Here is a 19,179-nt window from a genome sequence, read left to right on the forward strand (position 1 = left end):
ATTGAACTCCTTCCCTTAGATATCAAGTTTGAGGCAAAGAAGGCTATTAAGTCCCAAGCAATAGCAGATTTCCTCGCTGAGTGGATTGAACAACAACTGCCGACTCAAATTCACTCGGAGCACTGGACCATGTTCTTTGACGGATCCAAAATGTTGAATGGTTCCGATGCTGGGGTGGTTCTGGTATCCCCCCGAGGAGAAAAGCTCAGATACGTCCTCCAGATTCACTTTGATTCCTCCAATAGTGAAGCTGAATATGAAGCACTCTTGTATGGGTTGCGTATGGCCATCTCACTCGGCGTTCGTCGCCTCATGGTCTACGGCGACTCAGATCTGGTAGTCAATCAAGTGATGAAGGAGTGGGACGTCAGAAGCCCAGCCATGACTGGTTACTGCAACGCGGTGAGGAAGCTGGAAAAGAAGTTTGAGGGGTTAGAGCTCCATCACATACCCCGACTGAAAAATCAAGCAGCCGATGACTTGGCAAAGATAGGTTCCAAGAGAGAAGCCATTCCCAGCAATGTGTTTTTGGAGCATATTCACACACCGACCGTTGAAGAAGATCCTTTTACTGAAGAGCCCCCGCAGCCTAAGAGCACCACAGATATGACTGAAGTCGAGGTCCCAACCGTGGTCGACCTAATCATGGAGGTTCTGGTCATCACTCCCGACTGGACAGTGCCGTACATTGCGTACATCCTCAGAAAGGAAATCCCAGAAGACAAAGAAGAGGCTCGGCAGATCGTCCGTCGATCCAAGGCCTTTACTATGATAAGAGGACAATTATTCAGGGAAAGCGTGATTGGAGTCGGTCAAAGATGCATAACGCCAGAAGAAGGTCGAATGATCCTCAACGACATCCACTCCGGGAACTGTGGCCACCATGCGTCCTCTCGGGCCATCGTGGCTAAAGCATACCGAACCGGATTCTATTGGCCGCGAGCAAATGAAATGGCGAAAGATATAGTCGACAGATGTGAAGGCTGCCAGTTTTACTCGGACATGTCTCACAAGCCAGCGTCAGCCCTGAAGACCATTCCCCTCGTCTGGCCCTTTGCTGTTTGGGGTTTGGATATGGCTGGACCACTGAGAACTGGTAGGAGCGGCTTCACTCATGTGCTTGTGGCAGTCGACAAGTTTACCAAATGGATCGAAGCTAAACCTATCAAGAGACTTGAAGCTAGCACCGCTGTCACTTCCACATAGAATCATCACGGACAATGGGTCGAACTTCGATTCTGGTGAGTTTAGAGCTTTCTGCGCTTCCCAAGGCACATGAGTCGACTATGCTTCAGTCGCTCACCCGTAGTCGAAGCGGATAAGCAGAAAGAGCCAATGGCCTAATTCTCAAGGATTGAAACCCCGACTGATGCATGACCTCAAACACGCAGCATGCACTTGGGTCGATGAACTTCCGTCAGTTCTGTGGGGTTTGAGGACAACTCCCAATCGGTCAACTAGACGAACTCCTTTCTTCTTGGTCTATGGAGCCGAAGCTGTTCTGCCAAGTGACCTGCTCCACAATGCACCCCGAGTCGAGCTCTTCTCCGAAGAAGAAGCAGAGCAGGCCCACAGGATTCAGTTGATCTCTTAGAGGAGGAAAGAGAGATGGCCTTGACCCGGTCGACCATTTACCAGCAAGACTTGCGTCGATTCCACGCCAGGAACGTGAGGGGCCGAACCTTTCAAGAGGGGGACCTGGTTCTTCGAGTGGATCAACAAAAACCACACAAGCTCGCCCCAGCTTGGGAAGGCCCCTTCATCATCACCAAAGTTCTCCACAATGGAGCATACCATCTTTACAGTGTTGAGCATCAGAAGGACGAGCCACGGGCCTGGAACGTGGAGCTGCTCCGCCCCTTTTATACTTAAGCACTCGTTCAAATAAAATGTAATAAGAAGTACCTTTGTAATTTGTCCGTCTAAGACAAGAGCTTTTCAGTCTTCTCGCATGATTGTTGTTGTTTGCATTTACCTCCGAAATCCCCCCAGTGGGTGGGCTTAGTCGCGAACCCGTTTCACCTAAGTTCGAAAGAAAATCCTACCGAGTGATGAGCAAGCCTCTCACTCGGGAGTCTTAGCCGCAAATCCGTTTCGCCTAAGTTTGTAAAATCCTACCGAGTGGTGAGCAATCCTCCCACTCGGGGGCTTAGCTATAGTCCGGCACTTGCCTAAGTTCTCCCACTCGGAGGCTTAGCTGCAGTCCAGTACTCACCTAAGTTTGTAAAATCCTACCGAGTGGTGAGCAATCCTCCCACTCGGGGGATTAGCTGCAGTCCGGCACTCGCCTAAGTTCTCCCACTCGGAGGCTTAGTTGCAGTCTAGTACTCGCCTAAGTTTGTAAAATCCTACCGAGTGGAGAGCAATCCTCCCACTCGGGGGCTTAGCTGCAGTCTAGTACTCGCCTAAGTTCTCCCACTCGGAGGCTTAGCTGCAGTCCAGTACTCACCTAAGTTTGCAAAATCCTACCAAGTGGAGAGCAATCCTCCCACTCTGAGGTTTAGCTGCAGTTCAGTACTCGCCTAAGTTTGTAAAATCCTATCGAGTGGAGAGCAATCCTCCCACTCGAGGGCTTATCTGCAGTCTAGTACTCGCCTAAGTTCTCCCACTCGGAGGCTTAGCTGCAGTCCAGTACTCGCCTAAGTTTGTAAAATCCTACCAAGTGGAGAGCAATCCTCCCACTCAGAGGCTTAGCTGCAGTCCAGTACTCGCCTAAGTTTGTAAAATCCTACCGAGTGGAGAGCAATCCTCCCACTCGGGGGCTTAGCTGCAGTCTAGTACTCGCCTAAGTTCTCCCACTCGGAGGCTTAGCTGCAGTCCAGTACTCGCCTAAGTTTGTAAAATCCTACCGAGTGGAGAGCAACCCTCCCACTCGAGGGCTTAGCTGCAGTCTAGTACTCGCCTAAGTTTAAAAAACCCTACCGAGTGGAGAGCAACCCTCCCACTCGAAGGCTTAGCTGCAGTCTATTACTCGCCTAAGTTTGGAGCTATGCCACAAGTACAACATGCGCTCCATCCCTATCCGCAAGGACGACGAGGTGCAGGTCGACTGCAACCTTCTCCTTCGAAGCTACGCCACAAGTACAACATGCGCTCCATCCCTATCCGCAAGGACGATGAGGTGCAGGTCGACTGCAACCTTCTCCTTCGGAGCTACGCCACAAGTACAACGTGCGCTTCATCCCTATCCGCAAGGACGACGAGGTGCAGGTCGACTGCAACCTTCTCCTTCAGAGCTACGCCACAAATACAACGTGCGCTCTATCCCTATCCACAAGGACGACAAGGTGCAGGTCGACTGCAACCTTCTCCTTTGGGACTAGGCCACAAGTACAACGTGCGCTCCATCCCTATCCGCAAGGACGACGAGGTGCAGGTCGACTGCAACCTTCTCCTCCGGAGCTACGCCACAAGTACAACGTGCGCTCCATCCCTATCCGCAAGGACAACGAGGTGCATGTCGACTGCAACCTTCCCCTTCGGAGCTACGCCACAAGTACAACATGCGCTCCATCCCTATCCGCAAGGACGACGAGGTGCAGGTCAACTGCAACCTTCTCCTTCGAGACTACGCCACAAGTACAATGTGCGCTCCATCCCTATCCGCAAGGACGACGAAGCGCAGGTCGACTGGAGTCGCCACCTCAGAGCTGCATCTCCAGCGCAAAGACTATTCCGAGCAGAGAACAAAATCCACTTGAAGGCAAAACGCAAGCATATTCGGAAATAAACCAAATTCGGATAAATCCTAAAGTTCCAAGCAGCAAACCAAAAGTATTCGAGCATCAAGCCTGAAGGAGTTTAACGGTTACAACAATCACTCGGCATTCCGAGGCAAATTTAAGGCAGATTCAAGTCTCATAAGTTTGTTCACTCGGCAGGAGGAGGGCTGGCAGGCTCGACGAATTCATCCAAGTCGATCCCATCCACGATCCGAGTGGCAGCATCGATGGAAGTCTCCATGAAGGACTTGAAGTCATGCTTTTTGGTGTTAGCGACCTTGATCGCCGCCAGCTTGTCTTCACGAGCTTCCTTGCAGTGGACTCGCACCAAGGACAGTGCCACGTCAACACCACACCGGGCGGAGGACTTCTTCCATTCTTGCACTCGGTCAGGGATCTTGTTGAGTTGAGCCATCAGGGATTCCAGGTCATTTTGAAGCGTCGCCCTTGGCCAGAGCAATGAGTCGACTCGTGAGACTGCTTCCTTCAGACGCGCGAGGTAGCTTGTGACACCGGCGACACGAGACTCCAGTCGGAGCATGTTCATTGCAGTTTTGTCGCAAACTGGAGAAGCGATAGGGTCCAGACCCGTCTTGACCTTTCCAGTTTCCTCGTCAAAGACTTGGCATAATTCTGCAGTAAAAAAATTAGTGAGTCGACTGGACAGGGTTCGTTTGCAAGCATCAACACAATCGGGTTGAAAGGAGTACCTTCCAGCATCAGATAGAGCTTCTTGGCGAGAGTTCTCAGATAAGCTTCCGTGGCATTCCTCTTGTGGACCGCAGACTCCAGCTTTTCATTCTGGGCAATTTTGTCCTTCTTCAGACAACTCGCCTCTCGGTTAGACTCGTTGAGACAGGACTTCAGCTTGGTCACCTCCCCTTCCAGTGCTTCGACTGAAGCCAGCTTCTGGTCTGCAAGAGCAGTTTTATCTTGGGCTTCCTTCTGCGCAGCGGCGAGATCTGAGTCCTTCTCCAGAGCCAACTTCATTTTCTCTGCAAAAGAAGCAACCGGATCAGACAAGAGCTCGAAGAAATGTTTTAAAAAGACAGTCGACAGGCAGTTACCTTCCACACCAGCAGCTTCATCTTGAGCTTTCTTCAGATTCTTCTGGGCCAACTCCAAGTCGAGGTTGAGTTGCCTCTGCTTCTCCTCAAGTTCAGTAAGCTTGGAAATGAGAGTACAAGACTTCTGCAGAAGGCAAAAGATGTGTCAATCGACAAGATCAAAGGTTGTTTACTTCCGAGTGGATAAAACTTAAAGAAGTTCGCTTAGACCCCAGCCGACTGTACACAGTCGACTGCGGTCTCGGGGACTACACCCAGCGGGTGCACTTGGCGTGCCCCTGCTGATTAAGACCAACTCGACCGGTCCGCCTGGATCAAGTCAAAAAAAACTATTCAGACCCCAGTCGACTGCCAGTAGTCGACTGCGGTCTCAGGGACTACACCCAGTGGGTGCACTTAGCGTGCCCCCACCGGTTCAAATCTCATTCGACTGGTCCGCCCGGGTCGAGTGGAAGAAAAGAAAGAAAGAAAAAACTCAGACCCCCAATCGACTGCCAGCAGTCGACTGTGGTCTCGGGGACTACACCCAGTGGGTGCACTTAGCGTGCCCCCACCAGTTCAGATCCTACTCACCCAGACCGAGTGGAAGAACGCAACCACCAAAGACAACAAAACACCCAGCGGGTGTACAGATTGGACACAAACAACATGAGATTGTATAGAAGAAAAAATTTTGGGTAGCATATCCTGATAGAACAAGATCAGTTGAAAGTTTACTTACCTGGACGTTGGCCCGGAGAGCAGAGTTGGCGCCGTAAGCGGCCTGGCTATTCTCGTGCACCGTCTTCATCCGCTCCATCATCATGTTAGCCTGACGGATGGCTTCCGCAGCCGCATCCGACTGGTTTTCCGGGACAGGGTAGCTGGTGAAGAAGAGGGCAGACGACCCAGGTGCAGCAGCTTGGACCTCCGAGGCGTGAGATGGGACGACTGAAGGAATCACCAGTACATTCGACGGTGCGGGGTGCTCACTCGACAAGGGTATAGCGAAGGTTACAGAGGCCCCGCCCGTGTCTTCAGATTGATGGACGTTTGGTGTTGTCATTGGTCCTTGCTGAGACGCCTTACCAGCCGCCACATTTTTATTCTTCCTGGGCCTAGGAGCCACATCTTCATCGTCATCTAGGAGATCGATGATGTTGCGTGGAGCTGCGGAGAAGATCAGTCGACCCCAAAGTGAATCGCTAGAATTCAATCGACCGAGTAGTCAAGAGCAAGATCATAAGAGTTTTTACCTGGGTTGTAGGTGACCGCATCTTCCATCTCCTCGTCTCGGTACTAGTAAGAAGAGGTTCCTGATGTAGCAGGACTACAAAGGCCCGCACCCAGTCGGTTACGTTCTGTTGCTCGAGTCGACGAAAAGAACAAGTCAGATGATTACCCAGAGATGGTAGGGACGGTCACTTTGATCCTGGGCAAAGCCTTTGGCAGTTTGGAGGAGGTGGCTTTCGGTGCTCTTGGCGCTGGAGGCGGCACAACCTTGGGCTGCTTCAGAGCCTTCTCAATTGGCGCTGGGGAAGACGTCCGGGGGCGCTTCGAAGACTTCCCAGTCGGCGCGGTCGCCAGGTCCGGGGTGCTCGCCGGGTCGTGAGCGTGCTTGGATCTCCTCTCTCTGCGAGTAGGCGAGTCGACCTCTTCGTCATCAGTCGAGTCTTCGCTTTCCTCATCCTCCTCGGCATCCGAGTGCCACTCACCGCTCTCGCCCCCGCTCGCTCCTTCCTCGACGTCTTGCCCTTGCGCTCCATTGGGCATCGAGTACATGTCAACGAGGGCCTGAAAGGACAACGATCGAAAGAAATTTAGTCGACCAATCAACAAGGTGTCACACAAAGAATCAAGAAGATACTCGACAAAGTAGAGTCATACCCGTTCCGGCTGGCGCGAGTGCTCGAATGGAATCACCCTCCTAGACCCCCGGGGATTGTCTTTGTTGCTGGTGATTCCCTTCAGCCACTTCTCCAAGGTGTCTTCGCTGACGTCCTCTGGGTGGATCCGGGTGGAATCCTCAAGCCCCGAGTACATCCACATCGGATGGTCACGGGCCTGAAGCGGTTGGATGCGTCGACTGAGAAAGACGTCCAACAGGTCCATCCCAGTCACACCGTCGCGGACAAGTTGGACGACCCGCTCGACCAACACCTTGACATGCGCCTTCTCTTCTGGGACCACCTTCAAGGAGGAGGGCTTCTCCACTTGAGCTAGGGAAAAGGGAGGAAGTCCAGTCGACTGGCCCGGAGTCAGTTGGTCCTTACAGTAAAACCAAGTCGACTGCCAGCCCCGGACCAAGTCAGGAAGGATCATCGCTGGGAAGGTGCTCTTGTTCCTCATCTGGATCCACAGACCCCCGCACATCTGAATCACGTGCATCCTCTCATCACTCGGATTGGCTTTTTTGACCGACTGGGAGCGGCAGGTGAAGATGTGTTTGAAGAGACCCCAGTGCGGTCGACAGCCCAAGAAATTTTCACACATTAACACAAAGGCGCCAGATAAACTATGGTGTTTGGAGTGAAGTGGTGAAGTTGAGCCCCGAAGAAGTTCAGAAAGCCACGAAAGAAAGGATGGGGAGGCAGAGAAAATCCGCGATCGACGTGGGTGGCGAGGAGAACGCACTCACCCTCCCACGGCTGCGGCTCGGTCTCGTTCCCTGGGAACTGCACCGATTTGTGGGGGATCAGTCCCCCCTCCACCAGGTCATCGAGGTTGTCTTGGCTGATCGTAGAGCGGATCCAATCGCCCTGGATCCAGCCCGGCAGTAGGCCGGATCTTGACGAGGATCCGCCCCGACTGGTCCTCTTGCCCTTCGCCTTCGCGGTCGCCTTCTTCGCGCGCTCCAGCGCCACCGTCTTCTCTTTTCCCATGGTGGCGGATCGAGTTCAAGCGAGGTTTCGACGCAGAGAGCGGAAGCGTGCGCGGCGGAGAGGTCTGAGGAAGAAGAAAGAGAATGGGAGCGCGAGGTGCGAAGACCCGATCCGGTACCTTTTATAAGGTCATTCCCCGAGTGACTGACTGGTAGGCCCAGACGATCTAAACAATTCTCGCAACAGTCGCATGCGCAATATGTGGCGAAAAATTTGCGCGGAGATCGAGGCAACCTGCCTAATCCGTCCCAATTACCACGGCCTCACCTGTCCGGCGCGCTTCCCAAAATTCAAATCCCGCGAAATCCGCGGAGAGCAGAGCAGCTTGTCAGACTGAAAACGTCCTCTGCATTATCATTCGGAATTCTACCGTGAAAATTCACTCGACAAAAACTAAGAATGGACCAAGGCTACTGAAAAACAAGTTGACGTTCTCTCCTTGGTTCATGGCTCCAGAACAAGTTATACTCACAACATGAAGAATGAGTCGGAAGTGTTCTCAACTCCTTCCCCACTCAAACCCTGATCCATTCGGGGGCTAATGACGAAGCTATGTACCTAGGGTAGGGTCATGGATCTGTCCAAGATACCTTCCCCAAGGACATCTCTAAAAGAACCAGAAGCAGTCGAAGAGAAATCATCATCCACTCGACCCAAAAGCTATGTTCCACTCGACAGTCTTGAAGACACTCGACCATACGAACAACCACTCGACCACCAGAAGATGTGAAGCCACTCACTCCGCAACGGTCGGGATTTGAGTCATAGCTTTAATAATCATTTATAGCACTTTACTTCGGACGTTACCAGTAATGCTCCTCCTTTATGAACATTGAACCCTGTGTAACCTGAGGGGAGCTGGGGTCCTGCGCACTCTATATAAGCCACCCCCCTCCTCTCGGACAAGGGTTCGCACCCCCTGTAACTCACACGCATATATCCAGTCGGCCGCCTCCGGGCTCTGAGACGTAGGGCTGTTACTTCCTCCGAGAAGGGCCTGAACTCGTAAAACTCGCGTGTACAACTCCTCCATAGCTAGGATCTTGCCTCTACGTTCCTACCCACCATTCTACTGTCAGACTTAGAACCACGACAGCATCCGCGTGGATCGTCTCCTCCTTGTCCGGTCTTCCTCAAACAGTCGGTCGTTAGTTCCCACGTACAGGTTCGCCGGAGTGGCGCAAGTGCACCGCCTCTAACGGTATCCACGCGTGCAGGAGGAACGTCGTGCGGCGGATTGCTAGGTCCGATCACACAACCGGCGGCGAGTGGAGGTGTCTATTCGCAAAACATGCAAACCCTAGTGGCAACGCCGAAGCGATCAACCGCATGAGTGTGTCGCACCCCCACTTTATATGGGCGTCTATCGAGGGCTCAACACTTGGGCCTCGCACGGACCCTAAAGCCCATAAGTCTACTCAGCCAGAATCCGACCATAGCTCGGATCACATCCGACCAGTGTCCTCTGATCCGACCTCGTAGGTTCCTTCCTTAAGCACCCGACCCCTTAGGTTCAAGCTGGCTTGGTCGCAGTTCGGATCACCTCCGAACTACACGGTTGGTAGCGGCCCCTAGCAAGGCATGCCGAACACCAAGCAGACTATGAAGCTGGTTAGGCGAACCTGTACATCATACTTCCATTTCTTTTGTCACACGATATATGTTGTCGGGCTCAAGGCGAGTCTGTCATCCTTGTGCTAGCCTGACCTCTTTCTCGTTCCAGTGATACCGACCACAAACCAGATTATCTCATAATCCTTGTCGCATGGCCATGCTTATCCTGGTCGGATCACACGAGGGGCCCAAAGTATATCTCTCCTGATTGGAGGGGCAAATCCCATCTTGCTCGACCATGTCTCGCAACATGGGTCTGGACAAGCCCGAAACCTACCTTTGTAACTACCCAGTCACAGAGTAACGTTAGGTTGGCCCAAAGCAAGTCTGTCACCATCCTGAGTACATGTGCCAGCTCAGGTATTAGGGCATAGAACATATGTTGTACTAGAGACTCACAGATGGCATATCGTTGCGTCTCATAGTTGGGTCTATCCAACTCGGACCTTATCTCAACTCGGATCCGACTGTCGAATTTGACCAGATCCTTCCGAGTCCATATTATCGGATTAGCATCCAATGCTCCATGGCTAGTGAGACCAAGCCATCGACCGGGTCATATGCTAGTCTAGTCGGCTGCGCGTCCACACAACCCTTTCGACTATGGACCTTTTAGGACAGTCATCATACAATGCATAGTTCCACAAACAAGTCACGTACTTGCTGATACACATCATTGATAATGTCTAAGGACTATCTTTATTCATAAACACATAGGAAATATCATCATACATGACTGCCTCTAGGGCATATCTCCAACACAGCCCTCCACCGGCTGCTGTCCATCCAGCCCTCCATGGGCTCTTGTTCATCCACCCCGAACCGGCTCGATCGGGGTCCTGTTCATCTAGCGGCAACGGCCTCTACTACCACGGGGTCTTGTTCATACAACCTCCACCGGGAACTATTCAGCCAACCCCCAACAACGCTCACTATCCATCAAGAGGCAGCAGGTTCGATCGGCTTCAGTTACCAGCAGTAGTGAAGGAATCGCTCGGTCGGGTTCAGTTAACAGCCAGGGATCAATCGATCGCTCGGGTTCAGTAACGCGTAGCCTGCAATGCAATCACTCGGGTTCAATAGGCGAATGCCTCACTCGGGTTCAGTTAGAGCCTCACGCCTCGCACCCACGCACGTACGTGTACGAGAGAAATGCGCAATCCCTCCAAACATCGCTTGGCCCCGACCACCCACCGTAACCGGAACTCCCTGATATTTTCCTCGCCCTCACTTCTACCATGTTTTTTTTCTTCATGGACAGCTCAAAGAATGTCATGCAGTTGCGTCTCCAGCCCGCCCAGGACGAAAAACCCCTTTTCTGTCATGATTTTTTGTCATAGAAGTAGGAGCCACCACATCTATGATGATACCAGGTTTGTCACAATTATCGTCATAAAAGTGTCATAAGCATGACAGAAAAAAATCGTTCGGCCCAAAATGTCACGGATGTGTTTTTTTTGTAGTGTCCTCATCTAGTTGTAGTATAAGGATCAAATTCTCAATTATGTTCTTCTAGTCACAGGTACCTTCTTCATTTTTACAATGGTTCGCTCATGTCCTCATACTCTCCTGAGCTTCTCACTTGACCACATCTTCATATTTTCTTAATGACATACTTCCTAAACTCACAACTCCATAAGTATGTTCAGTGAACTTGCCCTTCTTGGCCATGCCCTCATATTTTTCAGTCCATCCAAAGTTCCCACGTCAATAAAATGAAATTTTCTCCTTTTGCTTCCATCCATGTCCAGCAACAGATAAGACAACCAACCCAATGTCATAAAACAAAAGGTCCTTGATTGTTATCTCAGCGCCCACTAGGATCCTGTGTAGATCTCTCGCCCCAACTTTAAATCTAATGGCCTCTTTCAAATTTATATTTTCCATGTCAATATTCGGTATTGGCCCTAAAGCTGAACCCACCTCACAAGCACCAAGATAGTGTCATAGTGACTCAGGAACCCTAGACATATTTGTCCAAATGGTATGATGCTTTTCTTTAGCATTGTTCTCTTCAAGTTTTTTCGTTCAACCAACTTTGCTTTATTAGGAAACCTTAGAAGGAAAGGCTTATTTCCATGTATCTTGGCTCTTGATTCCCAACTCCAACTGAACATAGCATGGAGCCCTTGAGAAATCTGAGTCTCGTCTAGTTGCCCAGAACTTATAATAATGATAGCCATAGGATTGACATCTTCTGCAGAGAAAACCTCTTTAGTATTCCGATCGACACACACCCCAGCCCTTTAGCACCATATCCAACGTACCAAACTCTTCATGCATATACTTTGTCCCGTAAGCTACATATATGTGTTTTTTGTATTGTCATGTAACCTTTAAGTGTGATTATTTCATCGCAAAAGTCAACCATGCACTAAAATGCTCCAAATATGTTAGACCGGAGGCCTAGATAAACAGTGTGAGTGGAAATACAAGCCAAGACAACAATTATAGAGATTGTGGGGCGGGCGGGAGAGTGCAATAATGGAGTTCTGTCCTCTTCTATATTTTGTGTGTGAAATATAGTTATGCAAAATTGTGAATATTTAGCTATATGATATTAAAAGAGACCATGCACATGTAGTTAAGTCGAAAGAGGAAACTCCCCTCTTGAGCAATGAGCAAAGCACCGGGGAAGAGGATACTCCTACATGTGGGTAACGAAACTGGTATACAAGGATCACGTGTAGAACCACTGGATTTCACAATTCCTTCCTTAAATAAGCTTAAGCATTCCCATCATTTATCAGCGAAAGTTTGTAACCTTGCACACTGCCGATTAAAGGAACTCATTGAAGTGAGCTCTTGAAGGAGCACAGAGTCTTCAACAGATAAGAATAGGTGGAGATTTTTTTTTTCAAGAAGGTCAATCTAATCTTAATTTAGAAGAGGATACAATTTTGTGGTGACAATGTAAAGCCATGAGAGGACGCCACGAAAACAAAACCCCATGGACCCAAAAGCAAGGGACGTGCAAGAGAGGATTACAAGCCATTGTTCGCAAGAGAAGAAACGTTGGATTTGCATAGGGCCAGGATTCATGGGTCAGAAAATTGTGAGTGTGACAATCCCTTTGCCATATCTTGAGGTCTTGTTTACGAAAATCTACTCTCTACTTGTTTCAAAAAAAAATTTAGGAATCTACGTGTTTGATTTTGAGAGAAGTGTATATTTCAACCCTCCACACTTGCCCTAGTCTATTTTACAACCCCCAATTCCAATACAGTCTACATTACAACCTCCAACCAGCACCCTTTGTATTGTTAGCAAGCCATGTCAGCAAAAAAATCAAAATTTCCAAAAGAAAATGGTAAAATAAACAAATCTTGGGAAAAAATATTTCTAAAAAAATGTATTTTTTTTAAAAAAGTGTAAAATAAAAAACAATACTAAGGGTACCAGTCGAGCAAATTATGTAAAATCAAGAAAACAATAGTAAGCATCTGGAAAAAAAATCGATTTGCCAGAATTTTGAAGATTTTTTGCAGAAATTTCAAAGAGCAGATCCAATTTTTCTTATTTTCCAGAGTTTTCAGAATTTTAAAAAAGTGAGACAACAACCGCAACATTTTCCCCGAAATTTTACCTTTTCCCTTTTTTTACAATGATCTCTAGTAACCAGCCAAGCAACAGTGTGTCTCTTTAAGTTAGTTTTTGTCCGTATATACAGTATGTTTATAAAAAATAAAATCAGCAGGTGTTGATTGTTTTCATTTGCAAGAGAGAAGAAGAGTCCATGTGAGGACAGTTTGGAACAAGAATCGCCTTCCGGAGCACAGCTGGGCACCATATACTCTATTAATTTGTCAGTTGCGGCTGCGGCATCTTCTTGATCATCTTAGCTCACCCTTAATCAAGCTTGACGTAATCCTAACACCCACTCCGTCGATCAATCAAGCCCTTAAATCTTAATCAAAACCGCGTTGGCCCTTAAGCCAATGAAAACGCGGAGTCCGCTGCATAACCACACGCTTAACTCGGCCGGTACAGCGAACGCCAATCTAACAAACTGTTTGCAAACACTCCAACTAGCAGTAGTTGTCTGCTGGCAATGTCCGTATGCGCACACCAATTCTCCTCACAAATGAATGCCAATACAGTACCTGGACGAGATACGATGCCTGTTCTGAAACTACGCGTACAGTACTTTGTAAATTGATCTGTACCAAGATCGCCCCATGTGACAGTAACCACCTCAACAATCTGGACCATCTTTGTGGTGGTGGTAGTGGTTAGATTCGGACCAATGTCAATCTGGAAGCAAAGCAGTTGTGCCGAATGAACATGGAGCAAAAGCGGGAACACATGGAGCGTGGGAGTTTTTCAGGCTGGCAAAGACCGAATGATGAATGGTCCAACATTAAGATAGTACTGTATCAATCACCCTCTACTACATCCTCTCTTTTCTACTACCACCTCTAAAATGCTCCCACTCCAAGAAAAGATCATGTCATGTGCACACACAGGTAAAGATTAAAGAGCAAGCCATGGCTGACGCTGAGCACTACTAGTACCAGGCACAGGGTGTAGTATACGACTAATGTAGTAAATTAACTAGAGCTATCACATATACAAAAGCTGGGAAGAAGCGCGGTTAAAACACCAAAAGCGAAAGCGATTAGGAGGAGAGGAGAAAGAACATCTCGGCGCGCGTCTGCCGATGCGTCCGAGCACGTGGGCTCCGTCATGGCAGGGCATAAACAAGCATGGCCATACCATCACTCCGTCCACAGGCTCCAAGAGATGAGATTCCCGGCCGGTCTCCAACGCTTGCGACACCGCCATTGCCCACTGTCACGCAACGAAGTCGCCTCTCCTCCTGATACAAGAACAGGCTCAGAGATCGGTTTATTTTAATCCGCCAAAAATGTAATCCAAGTACAGTAGTAGATGGGCAGAAGATGTATCTACTATTCCTTCCATAATACGTACTCATAATGCTACTCCTACTGCTAGTAGAGTGTTGTACGAGTACTAGCGGTAGTCCAAATGCGAGCGTTAGATGTCCTGACCGGCCGGGAGGACTTTTGGACCAGGCCACGATGCCCGCGCTTTGTTGGGGCGCGCGCGCGCGCTTACTTTGCCGGAAAGCAACGATGGCCATGGGTCTATAATATTTTTCCATGGCGGAAAAGAATTCTATGAGACCGGGTCTCACGGATTAGCAGGTGAGACCCATCCTAATGGATGACATGTGTCATTCACAGATCACAAAGCATCTAACCCACCCCTCACCTGAAATCAAGGGGGAAAGATTAGATGCTTTGTGATTTGTGAATGACACATGTCATCCATCAGGGCGGGTCTCACCTGCTTTATATGAGACCTGGTCTCATATAATATTTTTCCATGGCCATGGCGTCCCTCGAGACGGAGCACGACACCGACCAAGGCAGAGAGGGAGGGATGGGATAGGATTGAGGCCCTGTTTGATTTATAAGTCCTATGATTTTTTCTAATCCCAACTAAAAAGTTTCTATTCCCTAAAAAGTTCCTCCCTGTTTGTTTTCAGAGACTAAAAAATCTCTAGTCCCTTTTTAGAGGTTATTAAATGATCATATTGACCCTACTATATAGAAAAATAACAATCAACAACACCATGGAGTGGCGGGCCATTGAATGCATGGAGGGGCATTGTTGGAAAAGTTCCAAAAAAGACTCTTTGGGAGTCTTCTTCATTTAGTCCCAAATGCCTAGTTTAGTCCCTAAAAAGTCCCACCCGTTTGGTAAAAAAGTCTCTAAAAAAGACTTTTTTTAGGTGGTGTTTGGTTTTCTAGTCCTAGGACTTTTTCTAGTCCCAACTAAAAAGTCCCTCCCTGTTTGTTTTCAGAGACTAAAAAGTTATTAGTTCCTTCCTAGAGGTTATTAAATAACCATGTTGCCCCTACTATATAGAAAAATAACAGTCAAACAACACCACGTGGTGGCGGGTCAATGGGTGCATGAAGGGGCATTATTGGAGAAGTCTCAAAAAGTCCCAAAAAGACTCTCCTTGAGAGTCTTCTTCTTTTAGTCCCAGATGCCTAGTTTAGTCCTAAAAAGTCCCTCTCATTTGGTAAAAAAGTCTGTAAGAGGGACTTTTCCTAGTCCCTACACAAAAAAGTCCCTGGAAACAAACACCCCCCGACCCTGCTTCCAGTTCCACTTCCACCCTGGTTTTCTTTATTAAACCGGTCCAGCAGCTCTTAATTTGTCAAGAGTACGAAAACAAAATTTGGTCTTGGTAGGTTCTGTCATCTGTGACAGCGTGATTAGAAGCAAGGATGGAAGTCCCCGTGATCAGATTCCTTGTTTAGTTAGCCGTTGTTGGTCGACTGATCTGGCGGTGACAGACAAAATGCTACCGTAGAACATTGACATGACAGTGAGCCGATCAACTGACAAAAACAACTAGTGCGACGAACTGTATTTGTTACTGCCATTGTGTGGCACCGAAGCAAGGAATGTGGATGAGCTTGTGTTATTTTTTACCTGCGGTTGGGCTGGCTTAGAAGTTAGAACGGCAGGCTTTTGGAGGTGGAGGAGGAGGAGAGCGCCTTGAGGCTGCCGTCCGGCGGCGCCAGGTCCTGCGGGAGCCGCGCGCGCCGCACGATCCGCCGCATGTTGCTCTGCAGGCTCTGCTGCACCAGCTGCCGCACGGCGCGCTTCTCGTGGCTCATGCAGCAGGCCTCCCCCTCCGCCTCCTCCTCCTCCTCCTCCTGGCACCGCCCGCCGCCGCCGACGCCGCGCTCCTGCGGCGCCGACACCGTGGCCGCGACGCCGGACGCGTCGGCCACCTGCTGCTTGCCCTTGTCGGCGCGCAGGATCTCCAGGATCCTCGACGCGCGCTTCTGCGCCAGCGCCGTGCCCACCAGCGTCAGCTCCAGCAGCGCCGACGTGGCGCCGGCCTCCGCCATGGCCGCGCGGTCGCCGTAGCTCCGGTGCGCCAGCACCATCAGCACGTACGCCGCCTTCTCCTGGCACCCGGCGTCGTCGGACCAGTTGAGCACGTCCACGAGCACCGGCACCGCGTCCGGGGCGCGGCTCACCGCGCGCCGGCCCTCGGGGCAGGCGGCCACGACGTTGCAGAGCGCGGCGAGGGCGCGGTCCGACGCCGACATGTCCCCGATGGCGGCGATCAGCGACGGCGCCAGCCCCGCGGACAGCAGGTGCGGCGCGTTCGCCGCCGCGATGGAGAGGTTGAGGAGCGCGCGCAGGGCGTCGTGCCGGACCTGCTCGGTGGCCGCGGCCTCGAACGCGCGCACGAGGAAGGGCGCCGCCCCGGAGGCGCCGATGATGGGCTTGTTCGCGTCCAGCGCGCTGAGGCAGAGGAAGTTGGCGACGAGCGCCCCCGTCAGAGCGCCGGACGCGGCCTCGGCAATGCGGAGCATCTTGTGCACGGCGCCGGCCTGGACGATCGCGGCCTTGTTCCTGCGAATCGAACCAGACGCCTCCCGCAGAATCAGAAGCCGAGCACCCCAGATCTGATCAACAAGAAACAGAGGAGCGCGTGGCGGAACAGAAGACTCACGTGTCATTGCCGATCCCCATGTTGAGGAGCGCGTACAGCGCGGCGGCCAGGAGCTCGTCGCCGCCTCCGCCCTGGTCGAGCATGGCGACGAGCGGTGGGATGGCGCCGAGCATCGCGAGCATCTCCCTGGCCATGGCGTCGTCCTTGGCCTTCCTCCGCACGACCGTGGCCGCCTCGACGCGCCACGAGACGCCACCGTTAACATCTCCCTCTCCGTCCTGAAGGGCAGCGACGACGACCTTGAGCTCTTCCAGCGCCGCCGACTTCCTGGCGGCCGCGTCAGCCTCGCCCTCGTCGTCGCCGCACTCGGACGGCTCCGCCCGGAGCAGCTCCGCCAGCCGGTCCGACCGGGGCCTCGGCTGCGACTGCGACGGCGCGCGCGGCTGGGGCGACCGGAAGGACGTCCGGCCGCGGCAAGAACCGCCGCCGCCGCCGCACGTGAGCACCTCAAGAAGCTTCCTCCGCATGGCGGCGGCCGAGAAGACCGGCCAGAGCCGGAAGCCACCCGCATCGGCGTGCACGCACCTGACCACCATCGCTTCGCTCCTTCCCCTGCCGCGGCTTCGACGGCCGCAAGTCACATTGGCCGGAGGAGGGAGCGGGACACTTGGCGAAGGAGGGGGCGCTTCGGTAATGGCGTGCAGCGGAAGCCGTGGCGCGGCGCGGCGTAGTAACAGAGAGGGTTTATACTCCGCCCGTGTGAAAGGCAGGCAAGGTGGTCGCTGAGGACTGACAGGGCGGGCCCACGCGGCCAGGATAAAAAAATGGAGGGGACGATTAAAAACCGAGGGGACGCCATCAATGCTGGATTTACAGTTGGGTTTCGCAGTGGAGGGCCATCGAGGAGGCGACCAAAAAATGCGTTAAAAAATGCGGCACCAGGCCATTGGCAGACAAGCGAGTTAAAAGTACTTGATCGGGCCTGGTGTGCAGGATGGTGGGGCAAATTTAGTGATCTTAATAAGTGTTTAAAGTTGGTTTATTATCTCTGTTATTACTCGGAAGGACTGGCGGCAGTGCAAATCTGGGATCTATCGTGGCTCATTTACAGTCTGGGAGTAGCAGTTGTGGGATGAGAGTGATGAGGCGGCGTAGTTACTGTGTGTATGCAGTGCCACTTGCTTGACACGCCGCCGCGCACCCATGTCTGCATTGACGCAGCACAAGATTTTGTAGCTCCGCCGACAGAGAAGTCCAAGATACTCCTACTACCAGTCCACTCCCGCTGATTGGCTCTTGTCGGTATCACACGCCCTGATGATACGACCGGATCAGGCGCATTTGCTGATTGGTATTTAACATGCGGATTGCAATTCTAGCACGTATGATCAATACATCTATCAGGCATGATTAATACTACATCTATCGTGACAATATATACTACCATGTGCTGGTAAAGCACACTACTCTATCCCTTTTGGTTTATAAAAGGGTCTACCTTAATTAATTTGCTTTTCACTTTACTTCTCTTCATCATCTATTCAGATTCAAAGGCGCATTTAAATCGCCCCGTGCATTGTCTTGGCCCATGTGCATTTCAAAAATTCCTCAATCTCAAAGGCCCGACGATAAGAGGCAATATTTATAAATCTCAAAGACCCATGCATATATGACTTACCGGGCACGACCAAATATAAACTAAGATCAAGTTAGGGTTTTTGCCTCGTTTTGCTATTTGCGTCATCATTGTAGTCTTCTCCATCCCAAACGCCGGCGTGCATCGCCGAGTGGGACGACACGTGACCAAAACCTCTCTCTCTCTCTCTCTCTCTCTCTCTCTCTCTCTCTCTCTCTCTTGTGATCCTGCACCGGGAGATGATGGATTAGGTTTTTGGAAAGCACTACATACGACTGCTCACGTTCATCACCATGGGTCATAATCCTTCTTCCAAGTCAAGCGACGCCGCCTCCACCGTTGTCTGCTTCGACCGGTCTTCACTAACACCATCATCAACAACATTGCCTCCGCGACTGCCACGACTACTTCATCTGCAAAGGATCAGTACATGTGTTGTAGTATGATCCAGTCCCTAGCTATGGTTGTTGTTACATGTGCAATGTTGTTGATCATGTTGTTTAGTGCATCTAGTATGTTCGACATATGCATGCTAATTGTTGCTTTAATCATAATTTATATTCTTGAACTAATCATGAAATTGCCTGATTATATCCAACAAGCAATGCAGGTAACTAACCATGTTTTTCTGACAATGTGATACACATCCATGCACTGCGGTTAATGTAGAATAATGCGTCAACAAGAGTGATTTATTTAGATAAACAAGCGCACTAATTGGGTACTTTGCAAACTATGAAACTTGCTTCATCACTCACCATTTATTTTGATTGAGTTTTTTAGTTAGACTCTTTTTACAACAAGTTCAATAAGATTATTTAAGCGGTTT

General features: G+C 50.6%; 1 protein-coding gene across 1 annotated transcript; it reads right to left on the reverse strand.

The window, feature by feature from the left end:
- Positions 1-13,583: 13,583 nt before the first annotated feature.
- On the reverse strand, positions 13,584-17,511 carry LOC123103879 (U-box domain-containing protein 7). Its single transcript, XM_044525571.1, has 3 exons — positions 16,775-17,511; positions 15,736-16,674; positions 13,584-14,083 (listed from the first exon to the last, which is right to left on the reverse strand). The coding sequence occupies exons 1-2, from the start codon at positions 17,308-17,310 to the stop codon at positions 15,759-15,761; spliced, it is 1,452 nt and encodes a 483-aa protein (XP_044381506.1). The 5' UTR covers positions 17,311-17,511; the 3' UTR covers positions 13,584-14,083; positions 15,736-15,758.
- Between the last annotated feature and the right edge of the window lie 1,668 nt (positions 17,512-19,179).

This window comes from Triticum aestivum, chromosome 5A, assembly GCF_018294505.1.
Source record: "Triticum aestivum cultivar Chinese Spring chromosome 5A, IWGSC CS RefSeq v2.1, whole genome shotgun sequence".
Taxonomy (NCBI): domain Eukaryota; kingdom Viridiplantae; phylum Streptophyta; class Magnoliopsida; order Poales; family Poaceae; genus Triticum; species Triticum aestivum.

Excerpts from the sequence above, each read along its gene's own strand:
- LOC123103879 (XM_044525571.1), bottom strand. The coding sequence starts at position 17,310 with ATGGTGGTCAGGTGCGTGCACGCCGATGCGGGTGGCTTCCGGCTCTGG. Across the intron at positions 16,675-16,774 it reads ATGGGGATCGGCAATGACAC|GAACAAGGCCGCGATCGTCC; the intron begins GTGAGTCTTCTG and ends TTCGATTCGCAG.